Consider the following 23,050-nt stretch of genomic DNA (forward strand, 5'->3'; position numbering starts at 1 on the left):
CTCTGTGTATACCTGCTTCTAGTTTCTCTATCCTTAAAGTAGCCCTTGACCGCCTTTACAAATCATTGCACAGTTAAATGTTGGGGCAGGTAAAATAGGGATTTCTAGAGAACTTGAGAAGAAAAACTTAGAATCACAGATTCAAAGCTGTTAGATTTTAATCTTATTACAGTTGGAGTAGATTTTGTAACTCTTACACTTTAATGATCTTATTTTAGAGAGAAGGAAACCTCTGTCACAACTGGTCACGTATATAGTTAATGGTTTGGGGCTTCTGATCCTAAATCTACTATTTCACTCCAGTATATAATGTTTAGAACATCTGGATTTGGGGATTTGTTTATTCAGATGGTTATATCCTTAGGACAAAGATTATTTTTATTCAGTCATTTCAGTCTTTTTGACTCTAATTTTTTTTTTTTTGACAAAAATACTAGAACAGTTTGCAATTTGCTGCTCCAATCCATTTTACAGATGAGGAAACTAAGGCAAACAGGCTTAAGTGACTTATCCAGACTCACACAGCTAGTGTCAATCCAGATTTTAAATTCAGGTCTTTCTGCTCCAGGCCTGGCACTCTATCCATGCTGCCCTTTAGCTGCCTTAGGAAAGGTCAGCAATTCTTTTGATACAATGGATTTTTCACCAACTAGGTTAGAATTTGGAAAAATATTAAGAAGTTCATAAGGAAGAATGAACACATAAATTTTAGCTCAGCACTGTTGTATCAAAAATGACTTCAGGCTACCTGGCAACCTAGAAAAGTCAAAGTATTCAAAAGAGGTGTATAGAAATTGCAGTAGATGACCCCAACCCTCCAACTCTTAAGTTCAGTTAGTCAATGAAAAACATTGTGCATGTCAATGTTGGCACAAACAATTATCCCAACACTAAATTTTACAATTATGTCATCATTTTAGTCTTGCTGATATTCATTCCCATGAGTAGATGTCTAGCCCCACTTATTAACCACCAAGGTCATGATCACTGTTAGATATAGTTAGATATAGATATGCTTGTATGTGTACATAAATATGTATATTATATGTGCTGTGTGTATTGTATATGTGGGGTAGTTATACATGTAATATACACACATAATATATTTATGTTTGCATATATATATATATATAATATACAGATATATTTCTGTATGTATCCTAAAATTGACTCAAGTAAATATTTGAATTTTAAGAAATCAGTGATATCTTGTGTGCCTTCTTTTATTCTTCAATATTTGCAGTAAGTACTCAAATGGGATAAATTAACAGGTAAAAAGGAGAGAGAAGGGATTTTTTCTGGATGAAAATTTTTAAATTTAAATTTAAATTTAGATTTTAAAAAGATGATTCACCCACCTTTCTTTATAGCTGCCATTCCAGAATGGCATGGCATTTGGCCAAGAAGGGAACATGAGGATGATACTATGTGACAAGAATTTATAACACTAGTAAAAAAAAAATATGAGATGAGCTGATCACAAAAGCACAAAATGAGGAAGCCAAACTTAGCTTTTGTATGATAGTACTTTTTTTCCCCCATCTAAGCAATGGAAATAAAAGTTGGGGCAGGGTTCCTAGGCACTCAAAATTGCAAAGTGAGTGAACTTAACTTTGGTATGATTCTATTTCTACTTCTCTCATCTCCTGAAGATACACCATATGCTATCCCTCAAAGATGATGATGTTGATGATGTTATTAATGATGATGATTATAATAATAATGTAATATTTTTAGATTTCTAAAATATTATATATCAGTTATCTCATCAGTTATTATATAAAATATTACATATCAGTTATCAGATTTATAAAATATTATATATGGTATCTCACATGATGATGTTACCTTGCTAATGTTGCCCTTCTGGTCCAAATCATGCATTATTGTTCCTTATTTCTGAATTGAGTCAATTTTTCCAGTTACTTAATTCTTTTACTGTTATCAGATTATTTTTCAATTTCAATCTATAATTGATTTATTTTATCTCCTTCCTTAAAATAATATATTGTTCCAAAGTCACAAAAGATCCTGCTTCTTTATTAAAATTTTTCTCATCCTCTGTATCTTATATTCCTATTATTTTATACTAAAAATATGTTTCTTTCTTTTGTATTAATATCCATTTATCTCTTTTTCTCAATCAAATTTAACTTGAGAGAGATAGGGAATACCTAGAAGCAGGAATACCTGAACTGAAACTAATGAAATTTGACTACTGATCTCTTCCCTTCTCCTCCCTTGGTCCGTGGCTAGATATGCCACTTTATTTCTCACTTACTCATAAGCAAAATGAAGATATTGAACTGGATTTTCTTTTAAGGGTCTGGTTAGTTTGGGCATCCTTCAGATTCTTCTTGAATCATTATGCAGAGAGTTAATTAGAAGTCCATACAAAACTCAGAATCCAAGACAGAAAACAGCAGAATTCTAAGCAACATTCATATAAGGCAATATGGTATAATAGATAAAAAATGAACCTCTAAGCCCATAAAACCTGGGTTCAAATAAAAACTCCTGACACATGCTAGTTTTGTGAGTATAGGCAAGTCATTTAACAGTGCCCCAGGTCATTCTCTAAATCTATCAGTGTCAAAGCAGGGGTCCATCTTTGCTGAGAGAGGAAGTTTTCTATATCAACCAATAAGATCACACCACAGGTTTAGTATATCCCTACAAAAAAGGAAAGAGAGGACTGAACAGCAATTCAGTTGTGTCCGTATCTTTGTGACCTGATGGACCATAGCACAGCAGGCCCTCCCAAAATCTGAAAATAACAGTCCATTAAGCAATAAGAAGCTTCCTCATTAAGAGAAAGGGGACATTGAGCCAGATAACCTTTGAAGTCCCTAACATTATAAATCCATGCAGCAAACCCTTCTAGGGTCTTTCCTTGCCTAACCCAAAACAGTATCAAACTCAAAGGAATAACCTGTTTGGCTACATAGCAACTTAAAAAATGATACGTTAATTTAATCAACGTTGTCCTGGATTTTCTCAGTTTTGTTAGACATTTCCCAATTATATTTTAATCTGGTTCCTGGTAGCATTTAGGAATTTTACTTGTTGACAGGCCAAGGCTTGACACCTCTACCCTAAAATATTTCATGATCCAGAATTTATTCTCCTTATCCATTCCCCTCAAAATGCCCATATTCTTATTCCACTTGATCTTTACACTTAGGAGTAAAGAAATCAGATTAAAATAAATTGTATTTAGATAAGAATGACAGATTTTTCCTGTGTGACTCATTCAGAAGAATTTATATTTTAAAAGAGGATGCTAATCAACCCACAGGAATTTTGGGTGACAAGAATATAGATATAGGTGTACAAGGAAGTTAAGGATAAAAATACTTATATAACACAGGAAAGCCTTCCTGTTACTCGTCAAATTATGCATTTCATTTATCCTTGTCACTTTGTTCAAGGAATGGGCCAGTCACTATTCTGTTTTACACTTGTATCTGAACTTCAGGGCAAACAGTATGACCTGCCATTAGACAACTATAAGCCTGAGAACCCTGCACTGACTGTGTTTCAAATCCCAAACTTTTTCATATCTGCAAACTGGGAGAATTAGCTCCCAGGAAACCTCATTCTAGTTTGTCTAAATCATCCAAGAATTTTGGGTAAAACTTCAGACTGGCTATCTGCTCCCTACTTCCCCAAATAAGGAAGATACTAGAAGTAAAAAAAAGGCACTACATTTAGATCAAGAGAACCCCATTTAGAATCTAGGTTTACCTGTTTTCTGTTTGTGTGCCCTTGAACAAATTACATCCTAAGCTTCTGTTACCTCATTTGCAAAATGATCTCAAAATAAATCCCATGACATTTTAAGTCTGTTTTTAGCTCCTGTAATTCCCTAGTGGGTAGCTCTTACCTTATCCCCTTGGATAACAGAGTTTTAGACCATGACTCACTAGATAGTCACAGCTCCAGATCCCTACTTTCCCAGTTTCTTGCCTAAAGATCATTTAACCTTACTCATAGAACCTGTTGTGGGCAAGGGCACTTCTAATCTCCAGTTCCAGACAGCTCTCTTGTGTGTAGATATAACAAATGTTATTATACCTTAGAAGCTAGGATAAGATCTGGATAATGGAACTGCCAATGAATTCCCAAGACTAATTAATGTCTTTCCATACATGTTTAGTCTTCTGTTCTTTTAACAATTATCTGCTTGCAACTTTGATCTTGTTCACTATGCCCACTTCACTATGCCCAGTTCACTGTCCCTAAATGGCAGAGAACATAGAAAAGCTTTTTGTTTGTTTGTTTTTGTTTTGTTTTTGAGGTGCAGAGGGATATTTTTTGGTTTTGGTTTTGATTTTTCCCTTAGAGAACAGAACTCTAGTAGAGTTTAAAAGAATGAACTTGAAATCTCATTTAATTCTATCCATCATTCTTCAAATGATAATATTAAGATCCAAAGAGATCCCCCTAACCACCTTGTAGTGTATGTGTTATGTGTTGCCCAAGAGATAAATTCAAGGGCAAGATATTATGTGTATGTTTATAAATCTACAGATATATATTGAGAGAGAGAGAGAGAGAGAATGAATCATGACACAGCCACACATTAACAGTAAAAATTCTGTCCATCTCAAATGGTCATGGCCACTTTATCTTTCCAAAGAAAGTTGAATAAAAGAGCAATCCATTCTAGGCAAGGAATTGTCTTAAATAACAATGGGAGAGTTTCTTAATATTTATTCTCTCTTTGTATATACTTTTACAACACAACTGAGATGTACCTTCAGAAGCACAGCCAAAGGCCTTTATCAGGATAATATAATTACCAGAGCATAAGTTTTAGTTTTCCTCTCAACTTTCAGATGGTGTCATGATGTTTAAAATATCTGTTTAGGCAGATCCCACTGGATTTACCTGATGCTCATTAGGCTTTTATTTGCAAGAATTGTTCTAACTGACAATTTAATGCCCGTTACTTCAGCTCAAAGACTCTGTTAAGAGTAATTAGCATCAATAACACTTACCTGTATATGTAAAGTACAGGCTATGCACCCATAATAAGTAAAGAATCACAACATAGGTACTTTAAACAATGAAGTGAATGGAATTGATGAGACAAAGACTATCCCTAATGAGGTCTTTATTGAAGGTTCCTTCATAAAATGAAGATGGAAAGTCTGGGAGAGAATTTATCACGAAATCAAATTGTATATCAATCACTGTAAAGAGTTAAGTGCTGCCTTCAAACTGCAAACCAAATCCTGGGTCCCACAGAACACTTAACTGTATCAATTCAGGAAACCTAGATTTAATCATTTACAAGCACTGAATCTCTCAAAAGTCAAAACCCCTTTCAAATATGGAAAACTTACAATGTACTACCTGGGAATTATCTGAACCTCTCAGGGATACTGAAGGGGAAAGGAGTGGGGAAGGGAATTCACCACTGAACAGAAAAATGGCTCCAATCCCTTTCACATATGGAAAGCTCACATTGTATCTGGGAATTATCTGAACCTCTCAGGGATGGTGAAAAGGAAAGGAACGGAGAAGGAATTCACCACTGGACATAAAAATGGCTCCAGAGTGATGCTGGCGTGGTGAGAACAGAACCCAACAGAGCAGGGAGATGTGAAAATGCAACCCCCAGAACGGAAACAATGACAACAACAAAGATTATCTCATAACCTGTTTTGTCAGAGCTGGTATTGATGGCATTGGTAGTGATGGAGGTGAAGGTAGTCTTTGCGCTGTCCTTGGCAGGTACAGATTTCTGTTTATTTTTCATGGCTTCCAGTGCTTTGAGCTTCTTGGCATGTTTAGTGCCTTTGTAGTGGGCCGCAGCCTGGCTCTACAAAGGAGAACAAAATGAACCATGCAATCAGGCTCATTTCTAAACTGGCATTCTCTGTATTAGTACAAATACAGATGACCTTTCAATAATGGGTACCATCCATGCTCTTCCTGACAATGATCAAATGGCTAGCATGCTTCAGAATGATGCCGGAATATGAACAGAGTTGGGGGCATAAGAATCCCAAGGCAGAAAGGATCGAATTGGATAAAACCTAAAAAAAATAAAAACTTGACACATCACTGAATATTTTTTGGTGGTGTAAAGAATTTCACTTTGGCACATTGGAATGCTGCCTTCATTCTACCATATTGCTTGTCTCCCTAAGATTTAAACAAGGAGACTAATGAATTGTCCATCTGGCTCATTTGTTCAAAAATGTGTCCAATGCAATCACTGAATGTATTACTAACAGGCGTTGCCAAAACTATTTATGTGTAGGAGCTCATAACTAACAAGGGAAGGGGCTACTCTACAGATACATAGTCGGGTGAGAGAGTTTAGGAGGAAATATGGTGCCTACATTCTAATATTTGGGAAAGCTGTTTAACTTTCTGGCTTTAAAAGGAAGGGTCAGTTTATCCTGCTCCCGCCTGAAGGAAGCCAGTAAAATTCAAGACTAAGGATGTTCTTTCAAATCATGAACCTCAGAGACTCTGACCTATTGCCAAGAGCTCCCGATGTGTTCTGACTAGCAAGTGAAACTGATGGTAACAGTGTCTTTTACCAATGCTTCTGCAGAGATTTTCCCATTCTTTAGACTTTTTTTGATAATACATGTATTTCCCTTTTAATTTATTAATATAAGTATATATTAAGAGGGCCTTTAAAAAAAGATAAATCCTTCTTTTCATCCTACTTTTCTCCCATTCTTTAAAGAAGATCAAGAACATAGAGCTAGGAGTATAGGTTGGAATAATAGGCTACATTAAGTATTGTTTGTGTCCATTTCTATAATGATTTGCTGAAATATCTGAAATTCTTAAACCTTCACATTCTACTAATCAATATCTAATGGAGAAATATTTCCCCAAGAATTGAAAACCTATGTTTGGGAGCCTGTGATATACGTTAAGCAAATTGTATCACTTTTTTGTGGAAGATATAATTCTCTTTTAAAATTTGTTTTATTCTTCTCCTTTGCATTACTTCCTCTTTCTCTATTCCATTCATTCATCCTTGAAGGCCAAGAGAAAAACTAACTTTGTACAAGGCTTGAAATAGAAATGATTGAGACAAATCAGCTCTTAGGACTTAACAGATCACAAAACCTACTGATGATGGAAAAGGCCATTGTGCCCTACCATTTTGAAATCTCATTGATCACTGAACATTCATGAGAAAGTAAACACTTATCAGCATCTCTATTATCTTGCACAGAGTAGAGTTTAATGTTGAATTGAATTGAGCTAGTAGTAGGGAAAATTAGTAAAAAATAATGACCCAACTTTAAGGAATGAGTTTTTAAACTAAAATCTATGCTAATAAACATTCAGAAATCACTCTTTTCATCTAGCTACTCAAAAAGTGTATTTAGTAATTTTTAAATGTATTAACCAATTTTAAAATTTATCAATTTATTTAAGGTGCATCATTCTGACTGGCTAAAACATGAGATTTTAAAATATAAGTACCAGGTACCCTTATTGAAAGAACACTGGACAGTGAAGTTATTTATTAGAAACAACTTAAACAGATAGCACAGTCATGCATCATTTACACATTTTCAAGGACACATAACACTGAGACATACTAAAAGCCAAAAACAAGAAGTTAAGAAATGCTACAGTTAAAGAAACAATGTCATATTAGCATGATCATGTGATATAAAATATTTCCATTGGATATAATTTTTTGCCATTCCCACCAAGTAATAAACATTTATTTTAATGTTATTCTTTTAAAATATTATTTCTTTCTTTCTTTTTTTTTTTTTTTTTGATCTTGGATGTCTCTATCCCACCAACACTGAAAGTATAGTATCCATTTACAAGCCTGATCCCACTATTGCTAAGCATATTTATTCTGATCTGCTCTGTTTCTACCCTATGGCTTGTTTACCCTTTTTTGAGCAGCCTGATGTTCCCTACTCTTAGGAGTTAACCATATTTTTGCTAGACTTAGTTCAGAGATATGATTACATTTAGCTTTACTATAGCTCAGAACTTCTAAACTTAAGCAACCCACCAACCTTGTTCTCTCTGATAGCAGGGATAAAGATTTATACAAGCATTTGTCACCATGCCCCATTGGTCAAGTTTTTATTCTGAACCTTTAAAAAAAAACATCTATTACTTGATAGAATAGAGAGGAATTGAATATATGCCTGTAAATTTATTATGTACAACTTTTAAACTGTTTTTAAATATATAATAAATATATCTTGTAACTTTTTCCCTTTTTTCCTTTCTTCTCCCCCTCCCCCATTGTAAAAATGGTTACCAATAGACACAAATATGGATCTATATCTATATCTCTGTGTGTATGTGTGAGTGTGTATAAAATCATACTGTACATACTACTATTTAGCAGTTCTTTCTCTGGATATATCTTCCCTCATATATCTTTTATAGTTTATTTGGATATTTATAATAGTCAAAATTACTTAGTTACTCAAAGTTGTTGTGAATTTTTTTTAAGTTTGTTTTCAAATTAATCAAGCTTTTCAAGGGCAATTATATCAATTCAATTAAATTATTTGATAACTAAAAGTGTTTTATAAGCTACATTTTCATCTTTAAAACTTAAGCACCACCTACTCCATTTTTCCCCGGTCTCCAGGAGAGAAATTTTTAGCATTCTAAGATTAGGGAGAAGGCGTGATGACAGATACTGAAAAGTAATTTAATCAATATGGAAAAATCCTGTTTGGGATCTAATTTACTCATTTAAATTAGTATATTATAACATACAAATAAGAAAGACATAACATGAATTCATATGTGAAATGATACATAAAATGAGATTTATGTTAATATCTTTATTGGCAAATTAGAAGGTACAGTGAATAGAAGACCAAGCTAGGAGTCAGAAAGACCTGAATTCAAATCTGGCCTTAGATATTTACTAGCTATATGATCTTGGGCAAGCATTTAACCCTATTTGCCTCAGTTATCTTATCTATAAAATTAGCTGGAGAAGGAAATGAAAAATCCCTATAGAATCTTTGCCAAGAAATCCCAAATAGGGTCATAGAGGACTAGACATGACTAAGAGTAACTTCCTAGGGTTCCAAGTGAGATAGTCAAATTTCAGACATCTTACCATCTTTAAAATTTTCAACTCTCTACCTCCTCAATGACAACCATATATAAAAATCCTTTCAAGGACCAGGTATGAATTTATCTCTAGTGGATCTAGGGAGTAAGCCAGTTTATAAATAAAATGAATAGAGAAAACCTAATTCTAAAATGATGGTCCTAAATAAATTCTCACCTTCCTGAGCTGTGAACTCAAAAACTAAATTGGAGAACATCAATTGAAGTATGCTCTAAAAAAAATTGTCCAATGAAACTCAAGAAGGTCATTGTGGATTCAATTAAGGAATCAGTGTGATTGAGAATACAGGAAAAGAATTAAAGAGAATGCTAAGTACTGATCCAATAAATTTGTTTAACAACAATAGCAAACAACCCAGATCTTGTAGACTTCTAGGCTATCTTTATTTTACAGGAAAATTTCAATTATAGGGAGCTATGATTTCCATAGTGACAGCCCTCCCTATATCAACTGATGTAGGCTGCCTTCCTTTTTATACCTTAGTAATGTTATTTTTTTTTGTTTTTGTTTTTGTTTTTTTTTGTTGTTTTTTTTTTTTAGTAATCTCTATTACAAAATATGTGTTATCCAATCTGACATTGAGTTTTTGCAGATGCAACTGGACTGATACTTACAGGAAAGTCCTCCACTGGCTCTGATCACAAAGACTTTCCTTCTGCAAGAAATCTTTCCCATACACTCTCTCCCCTACCTGTCTTCTTTCTGAGATTCCTTTCTATTTTACACATATTTATCTTGTATATACCTAGTTGTCTGTTGTCTGTTGCCTTCCCCATTAGAACTGGAGCTCCTTGAGGGCAGACATTATGCAATTATTTTTTGTTTTCCTACAACTTATCATTTGTTTATTTCCCAACTTATTTCAGAAATACTAGAGCCTACTAGAATTCATATTACACTGGCCTGGTTATTGAAAATCTGGGGCCATTTTTTTCCCTAAGGAACTGGGCAGGATATTAGTAGAGTATTATCCCTATACCAATGATGTCACTATCAGGGGCAAATAGGACTTTATTTCAAAGTTTCAACATAAGGGCAGACTATTTCTTTTGGGAAAAAGTTCTCTAAAGTGACTTCCTCACCCATAGCTCATTTCTTGACTCTCTACAACCCTTATGACCACACAGCATTACTGGCACCCAATAATCCTTCTTCTGGGCTTTCCTTACTCATTAACCCCCAGTCCATGGAACTGAATTACCCATCCACCCCAGTCAGACTGTTGTCTATACTGTAGTGAGCTTTTCCTACTAGCTTTGCCCCAGATGGAAAATAGCTAAACTAGCTTATACCAATAGTTCACTTGTATTATCCAAATAGTTGTTTCAGTTCTCTAAGTAACCTGGTTTCAGAAGTCATAAGTCATGCTTTGATGAGTAGAATTGTATGTGATAAAGCTTCTGATGAATTCACTGTAAAATTCCAAAAGGAGAGATCAAGAAATATCATCTCATGTCTTTCAAGATCATCTGAACAAGCCACAGTGAATTAGATAGACTAAATCTTTCAATCACATCTGATCCTGCTGTGGCCATAAAAAAAGTCTCAGCCCAAGTATGGCTCCTGCTGTGAAGTTATAAAAGCAATAACTCAGGAGAAGCATCTTCCCTGGCTTAAACAATTTTTATATTTTGGGGAAGACAGAAGGAACCAAAGTGGAATGTCACTGGTCTATGTTTCCAAGGATCATTTCCTGTGCTTTATTAACCGGTTTTCTTTCAAGGTCTTCCTGGAAAGCTGGGAACCATTCCATAAAAAAAAAAAATGTGTGTATATGTCCATTTAGAAATATATGCTCTTAGATCCATGTATATGCATATATCTGCATGTATATTTTAAAGGAAAAGAGAGTGGGGGGAACCCTCCAATCTATTAAAATAAATTTTAGGGATTCCTCTTCTGAAAAAAAAAAACTAATATCTAATCAAATGGCTGCAGTAATTACATCATGATTATAAGAATAGAATAAAGAAGAATTTAATGTTTTCAACCCAAAGAAAATAAGTCAGTGAATAAGAAAAGGTCACTCTAACTGACCTTAACTTTCAAATGAAAATATAAAGCAAAACAAATAATAGCTGCAAGGCAAGGAACAACACTGCATTTTCTCATAGACCCCTGTGAAATATGAGTCTTTTACAATTTCCCTTTAGGTCATGTGTCAATAGTCTAATCTGATTTTTAATATCTTGAATATTGGCTGCAATTTTTAGGAAATAATTCTAGTTTAAGCAAATTGGAACTCAAACTCAACTAAAGGTTAAATATATCCATCCAGAACTAGTTCATTTGTCCTTATCTTTCAAGTCAAGAATTTCTTTCTGAATCATTGCTATCTAGTGGGGCCAGCTACAATATTCTAAAATCATAACACAGTTTTGATTTAACTCTGTATGTGATGTTTTGAGGACCTTTTAAAAATAGAATTACAGGATACTCACAGCATTTCTGATATTAATTTGTTTGATTGTCACGTGAATACAAAATTAAAAAGGTAATGGTTGCTGGTGATATCATACAAATTGACCGATGTAAAAAACAACAGTACATGAAGACAAAAATCAGACAGCAAGCAATTGAAGGTAGATATATGACCACTTCTTTTTCTTCTAGAAATATAATGATGGAATACATTGGTTGAAAATAGGATTATATCTAGAAATAATCCTTCAACAAAAAAGTTTGAAGTGGGGCTAATTTCACTATAAACAATTTCTATTAGTCAAAATGTAAGCATTTTATATAAAAAATGAATGTTATATTTATCCATCATGTAATATAAGTATAGGCCACATATGAATTATATTAGTTAAAGATTAGAATCTCACAAAATATAAGAATTACCTCTCTTAGTGTGAGTTGGTATTCATTGGTATTCTTTGGGAGATTCTGGGGAGGAAATGAAACTGATGAAACATGATACTGTATTCAGGAAACCTCAACTAGTTTTAAAAAAACAAACTTACTATATATTATACTTTAAGAAATACAGAGAATAATGCCCAAATATTTTTTAAAACATCTTCCTTTCACCCCATTTTTTCTTCAAGCTTGTACCAGGGATAGAATATCTGTTTTGTTTTTCACTACTAATATGTTTTATTTTTTAAAATAGGCTTTATTTTCTATTCACTTAACATAATAGAGTATCTTAATTCACAAACACATTTTTGGTATCTGAAGATTTAAATTACTTCAAACTAAATTTGAAATTATAATTTTTGTGATCCTAAGTAATTTAAAGCTATAATCCTAAGCAAATTTACTAGTTTCCCTCAGGAACAATTAAACATATTTCATAAATGTGATTGTGAACCCACTTATGGGGAGAGTCCATGAAATTTCATGGTTAAAATAAAGACTGATCTTTTTTTTTATTATTAAAGGATTAAAGGAGTATGATACTCTTCATCATCTTATTTTTAAATTTAAGACTGACTTCAACAAACCAATTCTTCTGTTTACCTGTTATGGTATTCCATTGCTTATGAATGAGATGCGATAAACTCGAAAGGGGGAAGGAATAGTACAAAAGAAAATAACTAATATTTCATCCACACCATATAAAATTTACTAGAGCTGAAGGGCATCTAATCCATTAACTGCAGCTGCATGAAACTGATTTCTAGGCATATAGACTTTTGTTCTTTCTATTCAAAATTGGGTGTCTCCTTAAAGCTTATAAAAGGAACCTCATCTGGCAGATAAGTCAAGTTAATTTGAAGTTCCATTCTCATAAACAAAGCAATATCTTTTTTTTTCTTTTTGTTCCACCCCATTCAGTAAAAGAAATTCAAACATTTAGAGTACCATAGTTTTAAGTAACTTGCCTCCACTGGTAAAAGCTTTAACATTTTAAACCCATGGATCTGGGTTAAGCAAAGGGAAACAGTCATGAATTCGATAAGTTAATTACCCTTTTCACATTTTGCATCCTGCTATAGCACAACCCATGCATAATAACCTGTTTCAGCTTGGGAAGCCAGCATGTAATTAGATGACCCAAGAGTGATGAAAACTGGAAACTTTCACCAATTTCAGCTATTCCCCATGGCAAATAACATTCAATTAAGAATGATCTTTCCAAGACCAATGATGGGTGATTCATTTTGGATATGTCTTTGTTTGCCTCAGGACATTAAATGCATGGACTCAAGAAAAAAATCTACCTCCCATCAACTAATAAACATTTATTAAGAACCAACAATGAAATAAAGAATAGAGACTTCCAACAAACACAAATGTTACTAGGTTCAAAAAATGATGCAACCCATGGTCTCTGCCAAGCAAGAAGATAATCTGAATATTTCTTTTAAAACAGATATTTCCAAATTTGACAGTGCAAAATATTAAGACTCTTCCCCACTGAGCTTGCCCCAGCTGGATAGGAGCAAGCATGGGTACTCACCTGCCCAAAGCAACGCTGACCACCTATATATTTCAGAGTGCCCATGATGAAGCATTACATTATATAAGGTGTCTTCTGTGCATTGATAAAGTGAGGGAACTTGAGTGATTGAGACAGGCTAATTGGAGTGTTTTCACCTGATCCTTGTTGCCAAGGAAACCTGTGATATTGAAGTACCTTCCAAACAGCTGTCCCATTGAGAACTAGATAGGGGAACTCTGATTGGGACATAAATTTATTTTTAAAAAATAAGAAAAGAAAAACTGGAAAGTTGATTTTGGAAAAGTGTGACTGAGTGCTAACTAATAAAAAGAATGAAAACAGTTATGAATTGATTAGCTTTGGGAAAGTTTGGGCAGTAGAAGAAACAAAGTTGTTTTAAATTCCAGAGATTCTATCAAAAAAGCATTTATTTAATACCAACCAGGTTTGTTATCTGTGTTAGTGGATAGGGATACAAGAATAAAAATTAAACAATGCCTGTACTAAATGATCTTATATTACTAACACATACAAGAGACAGAATTCTTGAGGTCTCATTATTCACTCTGTTTGGTTCTATAAAAATAATAATAAAAGAGGTGGTCTTAATAAATGGTGTGATTACATATAAGGAATTTATCCTCTCATGTCCTTGATCTCGTTCTCCACGAAATGGGACAAGTAATAAATCCTCACTGAACTCCATAATTGCTTCTATTAAGCAATAGAATGCAAACTCCTTAAGAACAGGCAATATTGTCTTTCTATTATTGTGTTCCTACCACCAATACTACTCTTGGCACATGATATTTGCTCAATAAATGCCTGTCGAACTGAATTGAGGAGAAAATCCAAATACTGCTTCCATAGTAATACTCTCCTAAATTAAAAGCTCCTTCGGGAATGCCTTTCTTAGTGGAAAAATGTTATTTTTCATCATTCATATTAGTGCATGTAATGATATCTGGAATCACCTATGGAATCAGAATGTGTGTTGAGTTCAATTTTACTCTATGGTGGCATTTCTTGGCAGTTCTTTTTGGTCTGTCAAAACTACTTCAGGGAATTTTTTTTTTATGGTTCTTAAAGCATCTGACACAAACACAAACCATTGTTTTGGTGCTTTAATGAAGCTTATCATTAAAAGCAAATGGTTCTACTTACAGAAAGAAGCTTGCTTTAGGTCAAATTTGTCAAAGGAATAATACGGAGGTTTATTTTTTTTCATTTTAATAAATAATAGAATTTCCTTTGGAAAGCAGGAAAATAATGACTTATTCTTATAATAACTGTATTTTTAAAATGCCAGTTCATAAAAATTGAAGAGCTCTATTAGCACATATATAAGGAATTGGTTTTACAAAAAAAAAATTTAATTCTCTTAGGCCACAAGTACAACATAAACTATAAATTACTGCTTCGGGTCAGATCCATAAAATATTTTTCTTAAAAATTCAGGCACAACTAAATATATTTTCCAACTACTAGAATATGGATGTAGGGTAGCCAGTATCTATAATCAGTGTAACAAATGGATTGGAAACCCAATAGAAGTCAAGAACATGACATAGGGGCTTGAAAAAAACTAAAGCAAGCCCTGACTATAGTGTGGATTTGCCAGGTTGAGAAATTTTCTTCTTCCCTTAACTCATTCCTGGTCAGAAAACAGTTGAAATGTTATATTCAGTTCTGAGATTCACATTCTAGGAAATTATCAAGTGGAAGCCCAGAGAACAGTAGGTACAAACTTTTCACTAGAAAAACTAGAACCTTCTTCTTTAAAGATTACTTCCTACAATGTCTATATAAGTAGTCTATTTGTTTATATACTTTGTCATCCCCAATAGAACTTAAATGCCTTGTGGGCAGAGGATGGTTTTGCCTATCATTTTATCCACAAAATTTAGAATAAAGTCATAAATAATCTTTTGAATTGACTGACTGATAGACTTGGTGCATTGTGCCTTCCAAGGATCAGTGAAAGGAATAGGAGATACTTAGTCTGGAGAAGGGAATACTTGGGGCTGTCAAATGGATATAAAATATATACTTTTTTCATTTGAATTCATTTTTTTCTTGAACCCATGTCATAGAAGTATCAATAGGTAAAAGTTTTAGAGAGCCAGACCTTGAAATTAGAAAAATATTTCCTAACAAATTTAGTGGTTCCACAGTTGAATTATATTGCTTCCTTGTGTAATGAGTGTGCCATTATTAGAAGCCTTCAAGCAAAGGACAGAAGACTACTTATCAAGGACGTTGTGAAGTTTATAGCTCAAGTATAAGTAAGATTTAATATCCTTTCAAATACTGACAGTCTATGAGTCTATGAAGGCAACATTTTATCCAGGAATTGATGAAGAAAAGTCTATTTATTCCTTTTCTAGTCATTAACAAAATATAGGCATATTCCAGAAACTTTCATTTCCTTATATAAGTGAATACAAATTGATACAGCTAAGTGAAAACAAAGCATTAAAAAATGTGAAATATTGGCCAAGATGGAATTGACATAAACAAGAACATTAGTTTTTAAAAGACTTGGCCTAAATATTTCCCCTCTTTCTTATTGCTAGCAATGGTATTAATGATAAAATACTGTGTGAATATGCTTGTGACCAACCAGTCAAAAGCTGTTTCTTTTTTTAACTTAAAAATATTTTTGTTAAACCTTTTTTATGGGGAACACAAATCCCCCCTCTTAGGCAGTACTATCACATAAAATTACATTGATTGTTCTCACATTAAATAAAACATTTGAAATTGTCTCACACTCCATACTCATCAGATTCACTTAGAAGTATGTAAGATAGAGAGGTCAAGGCTAAAAACAAAGTAATTGCAAAGGATGAATTTTTAAAAACTATACTATTTATAGAAGCATTTTTATGTTGATAAAGAACAAAAAACAAAGTAGATGTCCTTCAACTGAAGAACACCTGTGTAAATCGTGGTATATGAAGGCAATGGAATATTGTGTTGTAAAAGTGAATGTGAGAAGCACCAAAGAATCATGGTTAGAACACTGAATAAATTCAGAAGGATTTAGATTCAATTCTACCTTAAATATTTGTTACTTATATGTCTGGCATTGTGCCTCAGTTTCCTTATTTGATAAATAGTGAAGTGTGTGAATAGATAAATGTATCCTAAGATCCTTTGCAGTTATGAATCTATTATCATGTGGAGGAAAATGAATATAGAGAAGCATGAGAAGAATTATGATCTGAGGAAAGTGAAGTAATCATAATAAAAAAGACAATATATGCAACAACAATGCAAACAGAAAGAACAACAATGTAATCAAAATAAATATTGCAAAATTATAACTGTTGGGTTTGACTCCAAAGAAAATATGAGAGGAACTACTTCCTTCTCACTTCTTTGCAAAGGTGAAGGGACAAATGATGTAGAAGACTGCATACCATGCAATATTTTTTAAATATGGTCTTGATTTTGTGGAATTGGTTTTCCCTTCTCTTTATTATTTTATTATAAGAATGGCTTTCTGCAAGGGACAAGAAGAAATAAGATACTATTTTTTTCTAGAAATAAGACACTTAATCCAAAAGAAATCAGCAAAATCTTTCAGAAGAAAAATAAACTGTGTGCAACTAAAAAACAATTATTTATTCTTTTCCAATGTGCCAGAACAAAATTATATTTGGTCAGCATCATGGCAGAGTAGCCAACATTCATAATTTTAGTGATTTTGTGTTGTAATTTTTTCATAAGTTTATATTATCATCCATAATGTTCATTCATATCAGTCATTCATCAAGTATTTAAGTTACAATTTTGTGTCAGGTTGTATGTTAAGCTAAGAAGTAGGAGATGTGATGAAGAGAAAAGAAGCAAAGAGATGAGGAGAGAAGAGGAGAGAAAAGGACAGAAGAGCAAAGGAGAAGAGAAGAAGAAAACCAAAAACACAATGTGTCCTCTCTGGGAGTATAGATTCTAATGGGAAATACAAAAATATAAATATCTAGATCCACTGAAAGTATTTGGATCTGATTTTAAAATTAAGAGGTATTAGCAGTTCAGGGATCAGAAAAGATTTACAGAAGTGGGGCTTTTAGTTAAATCCTGAAGAAAGCTAGGGTAACCAAGCAACAGAGATAATGGACAGAGAATCCAGGGATGGAAGTCAGCTAGTACAAAGGGAGAAGGACTGATGGAAACAAGGAAACAACAAGGAGCACAGTATAGCTGGATAGTAGAGTACAGGAATACTCTATTGTATTCAGTACATTGAATTGTACTATTCAGAGTACAGAGCTATTGAGCTTGGAGAGTTCAAAGCTATTGAGGGTTTGCTGCCAGAACACTTTGGCAAAACAAATATTACAATAAAGCAAATCACGTGAATTTTTTTGTTTCCTAGTAAATATAAAAGTTATATTTTCACTATAATGTCTTTTAAGTGTACAGTGGTATTTTGTCTAAAAATGTACATACCCTAATTTAAAATACTTTATTGCTAAAAAAAAAATCGCTAACCATCATCTGCATCTCCAATGAAATATTATCTTTCCTCTGGTGGAGTGTCTCACTTCAGTGTTGATGGCTTCTGGCTGATCAAGGTGATGGTGATGGAAGACTGGGTTGTCTATGGAAATTTCTTGAAATAACACAACAATGAAGTTTATCACACTGACTGACTCTTCATTTTACTTGAACACTTAAAGGTCATTGTAGTATTATTAAATGGCCTACTTCAAAATTGTTGTTTAATAGGGAATGGGAAAGCTCAAAGAGAGAGAGAAACTGAGAAATAGCAGGTGGGTGAAGCAGTCAAAACATACCCAACCTTTATTGATTAAGTTTTCCATTTTATAAGGGCACATTTTATGGCAGTCCCCAAAACAATGGCAATAGTAGCATCAAAGATCACTAATCACAGATCATAATAACAGACAAAATAATAATGAACAAATCTGAAATATTGTGAGGATTACCAAAATCTGATAGTTGGGTAGTTGCTTGACCCAAAGTTGCCACAAACTTACAATTTATAAAGACAAACAAAAATAAAACAAACTCATGAGGCACAATTAAGTAAAGTCTAATAAAATGAGGAATGCCTGTATTAGAAAGAGATAAAGTCTAAGAAGGCTGGAAAGGGAGGAAAGGGCCAAGTTGTGAAGGTTGCTTTAGGACGTCTGAGAGGTGAGGCACTCAGAGCACAGAATAAAACACTGATTTTTTTTTTGGTGGAATTCAGCAAAAATTGGATTTGTTTTGCTTGGCTTCATATTTGTACAATAAATTTTTCCTCTTTTCCCTTAAGGATCGATAGTAGGAGAAGGGAAAACACATTTTAATTGAAAAATAATTTTAAGTGTGTTTCTCCTATACAAATTTGGGTTATGATTAATTATGTGTGTCTTTTCATTTATTTCTTGATCTTTAAACTATATTTTAAAACAAAATTTAACTTCTCCCTTTGGCTTTGTTTCACATTGACATCATTATCAAGTTTTATGTTGACATGCTGAGACTCATCAAATTCATCATATAACTCCCCTCCTTCCTACTCTGTAATGTAGACAAGATGGCTATGTGTCTTAGGATATAATGTCCTTATGCTTGGAATAATTTTTCTCTGACCCCTGATTCTTAGATTCTCTGGCTTCCTTCAACACTTGTCTCAAATCCCATTTCCTGCAGAGGCCTTTCCCAGTCACCAGCTGCTTGTATCATCCCCAGTGAAATTTCTTTCCATTTCCTCAGAATCATACTATTTTATATAGACCTAGATATCTACTTATTATTGTCTCAATTAGAATGTGAACTCTTTGAGGGTAAGGATCATGTTTTTGCTATCACTTAGCACTGTACCAGGTACACAAACAGGACTCAGCGAATGCTTACTGATTTACTATTTCATGGTGCCTTTGAATGACTAATAAACTACATTGTATCTGCTTTTATATTTGAATCTCCAAAAATCCTATGAACTATTGTTTCACAAGTAACACTGTTATTCATGTTAATAATTATTATTCATAATAACAAGCATTTATATGGCGCTATAAGGTTTATAAAGTACTTTACAAGTATCTCTTCTTTTTTTGTACAACACCCATGAGAGTTTTAAGTATTACATATGGATTTTATCATAGAGTAAACTTGGGCAGGCAGACATTGAGGGACCCACTAAGGATCACAAATTTCTGAGGCTAGATTTGAATGCATGTCCTCATATTATTGTTCTGTAAGAAAGGACCAGCAGGATGATTTCAAGGAGGCCTGTAGAGACTTACATGAACTGATGCTAAGTGAACTGATCATTATACATGGCAACAAGATTATACAATGATCAACTCTGATGGATGTGGCTCTCTTCAACAATGAGATAATTGAAGCCAGTTCCAATTGTTCAGTAAAGAAGAGAATCAGCTACACCCAGAGAGAGAACTATGGGAAATGAGTGTGGAGCACAACATAGCATTTCCACTCTTTCTGTTATTTGCTTGCATTTCTGTTTTCCTTTTCAGGTTTTTTTCTTTCTTTCTAGATCTGATTTTTCTTGTGCAGCAAGATAACTGTATAAATATGTATACATATATTGGATTTAACATATTTAATATGTATTGGATTACCTTCCATCTAGGGGAAGGGGTGGGAGGAAGGAAGGAAAAAGTTGGAACAGAAGGTTTTGCAAGAGTCAATGTTGAAAAATTACCCATGCATGTTTTGTAAATAAAAAGCTATAATAAAAAAAAATGAATATATGTCTTCCTAATTCCCATTCCCAATGGCCTAGCCCTTGAAATACCCACCTATTTTTACTTTAAAAGTCAGCTTCCCAAATTAAAGTTATTCATAAAAATCAAGGGAAAACAACTTTTACACATCATTAGATAATTTCTTCTACTGACTATTCACTGAAAATTCATCCTCCAAAGTTTTAGTAGAGAAAACACTTTCTATTAAGAAAGGAAATCAAGACCTGCCACTTCTATATAAACCTTTAGCAATCTTCCTTTTGATGTTTTTTTCCCTGCTTGGCCTTCAATTCATGAGTAGGCTGATTATTCTATTAATAAATCTGTCCCAGAGAACTGCAGTTGTTAAAAAATACCTTTGTTACTGAACTTCATCACAGCCTACAAATAATGATTTACATCCCTACCAGCTGCCTTGCCAGTGCTAAGCACCATGAAATTTCCCTGATGTCCTCTGAGCGGACAGGAAGAATAGTGTGATACAGGATGAAAAATCGTCCCCCATCCTACAAAGACAACAGTTAATTATGAGGGGAAAGAACTCAATATTCTAGAGTTTGGGAAATACTATCCTATATGGACTTGATCTGCATAGCAAATGGATTGGTATTCATGTTTTCATGTGTGCAAGTTTGTGTGTGCGTGTGCGTGTGTGTGTGTGAGTGTGTGTGTGTGCACATAAATAATCTTCATGTCGAGTCCCCTGACATTGTAATTAGTAATTAGTTAAGTTTGCTTAAACTAATCACTCAACCTAGATTTTTTTTTTAAATTGACATTTCTCTTATCATGTTGCTTGTTGGTCAGGGTTACTAGTATGGATTATATTTAAGAGTACGCTGCTTAAAGAATAACAAGAAGATAAAAATCAATAAACTATCACTTGCTAATAAATCAGTTGTTAATTTAATAGAAGAAATGGTCATTTGATCCTCTAATGTAGGGATACCCAATGTTTATTTGGAACATAGAATATTTAAAACTGTCTAAAATAGTTTCTAAAGATACCTTAAAAGAAAAATTGATTTTAATCCAATTGATTTCTGACACATAAACAATCAGTGAGGAGTAAGCATTATGGTAAAGAACCTTGGGAACTTCATAAGAGTCACTTGAAGGAACTGGGAAAGGATGAGCTGAGAAAAGAAGACTCATTGGGGACATGGTAACTGTCATCAATTATCTAATGGATTGTCACATGGAAGAAGACTGCAAAAACAGAACTGCTGGCAAGGGATGGAAGTTAAAAAAAAGAGGTCAATTTTAGTTTGATTTAAGAAAAAAAAATCTTCTTCACTCTTAGTAATATCTAAAAGTGATAGGAATTACCTTGAAAGGGAGTAATGCTCCTTCAGTAAAAAGGGTTTAAGAAAAATCTAGCTGACAGCTTCTGGTTGGACAAATCCCCACTGTACGACACTGAAGAGTCATTTAGCCTTTCATTTTTCTAAGCAACTCTTCAAATCTTAGAGATTCTGAACCTTTTTTTTTTTTTTTAATTTGGGAGAAGTCTATGAACCTTCTCTGAGAATAACATTTTAAAATGAATAAAATAAAATATTTAGGATTACAAAGGAAAACAATTTAATTGAAATACAGTTATCAGAATATATTTAGAAAGAAAATTCACAAACACTCTGAAATTCATTGAATGTTCTGGGATGATGGGAGGGGGGGTTCTTTTGACCTACCGGGAGGGTCACTGACCTCAATTTATTATTTGCTAGCTATAATTAATTATTTGAAAATGCATCATCCAGAAATTCTGAATTCCCCCAAATTCACTGTCAGTCAATAAAAATATGAGGAGGAAGAACATGAAATCCCTCATGTGAGGAATTGTAAGGAGCGTTTATCTAGAATTTAGTTATAAAAATGAAATAATAGGCAACTCTCTAGAACTATTTAAGTTGTGAAGGAGGTGCAAGAGCCTTTGGAGAGGTAGCTCCCACATGACTCTGCCCTATACTGCTGTAATCCTTAGTATGGTTCAAACCAAAATGCATATAACATACTTTGAAATCATCAGTTATGTTCCATAGATGGGAACTCACTCATCTAAACTTTATGGATAATGCTAATATGTGATTTATTTAGTATTCTCCAGAATCATACTATGAGGAAATGACCCCCATTTTTGAAGAATATGATGGCAGAACAAATGCTCTCTCAAGTCCTGGATCCAAGGTAGACTAACCTTGAAAAACTTTGGGAAACTCATCACCTGTCGGGTTGTAAAGGAACAAGCATCTGCAATAGTTGGCAAAATATCCATCATGATGCAGACTATTCTTCACTATATAAACTTAACATGAATAATGTTGGATCATTTTATTTCAAAATACTCTCATGTACATTGATTCTTCTGATCCTCATGAAAAGTCTTAGTTGTTACGAGAATATTGTATAGGAAAGAATTATAAAAATTGAAGCTCAGAGAGTTGAAGTGATTTACAAGATATTATAGAGTGAATAAATGGGACACTGTTGGCTATCTCCAATTTATTTGGTATATAATTTGTGTGTCTATACTTGTCTCCATATAGACTTTCCAATTAGAGAGTAAGCTCCTTGAGAAGAAAAACTTACCTCCCCTTTCTTTGTATCTCCAGCATTTGGCACAATTCTTGGCAAATTATAAGAGTTTAATAAATATTTCTTTACTGATTCACTGACTCAAACTCAGACCTTTTGGTTTTAGCTTTAAGAATCTCTCCTTTAAATGAATGTAAACTGTTTGCATTTTTGTTTTTCTTCCTGGTTATTTATACCTTCTAAATCTAATTCTTCCTGAGCAACAAGAGAATTGTTCGGTTC

The 23,050-nt window shown here is 33.5% G+C and overlaps 1 protein-coding gene across 3 annotated transcripts in view; it reads right to left on the minus strand.

Annotated features, from left to right (window-relative positions):
- ZNF385D (zinc finger protein 385D) overlaps positions 1-23,050 on the minus strand; it is a 368,816-nt gene that overhangs the window by 101,753 nt on the left and 244,013 nt on the right. For 2 of the 3 annotated variants that reach the window (XM_031940342.1, XM_031940343.1), the window contains exons 4-5: positions 11,957-12,001; positions 5,668-5,830 (exon numbers count right to left, since the gene is read on the minus strand). In XM_031940342.1, coding sequence (XP_031796202.1) covers positions 5,668-5,830; positions 11,957-12,001 — 208 coding nt within the window. The remainder of the gene's footprint in view (positions 1-5,667; positions 5,831-11,956; positions 12,002-23,050) is intronic. The other variant, XM_031940344.1, reaches the window with a different exon arrangement.

The sequence above is a fragment of the Sarcophilus harrisii genome, chromosome 5, assembly GCF_902635505.1.
Source record: "Sarcophilus harrisii chromosome 5, mSarHar1.11, whole genome shotgun sequence".
NCBI lineage: Eukaryota > Metazoa > Chordata > Mammalia > Dasyuromorphia > Dasyuridae > Sarcophilus > Sarcophilus harrisii.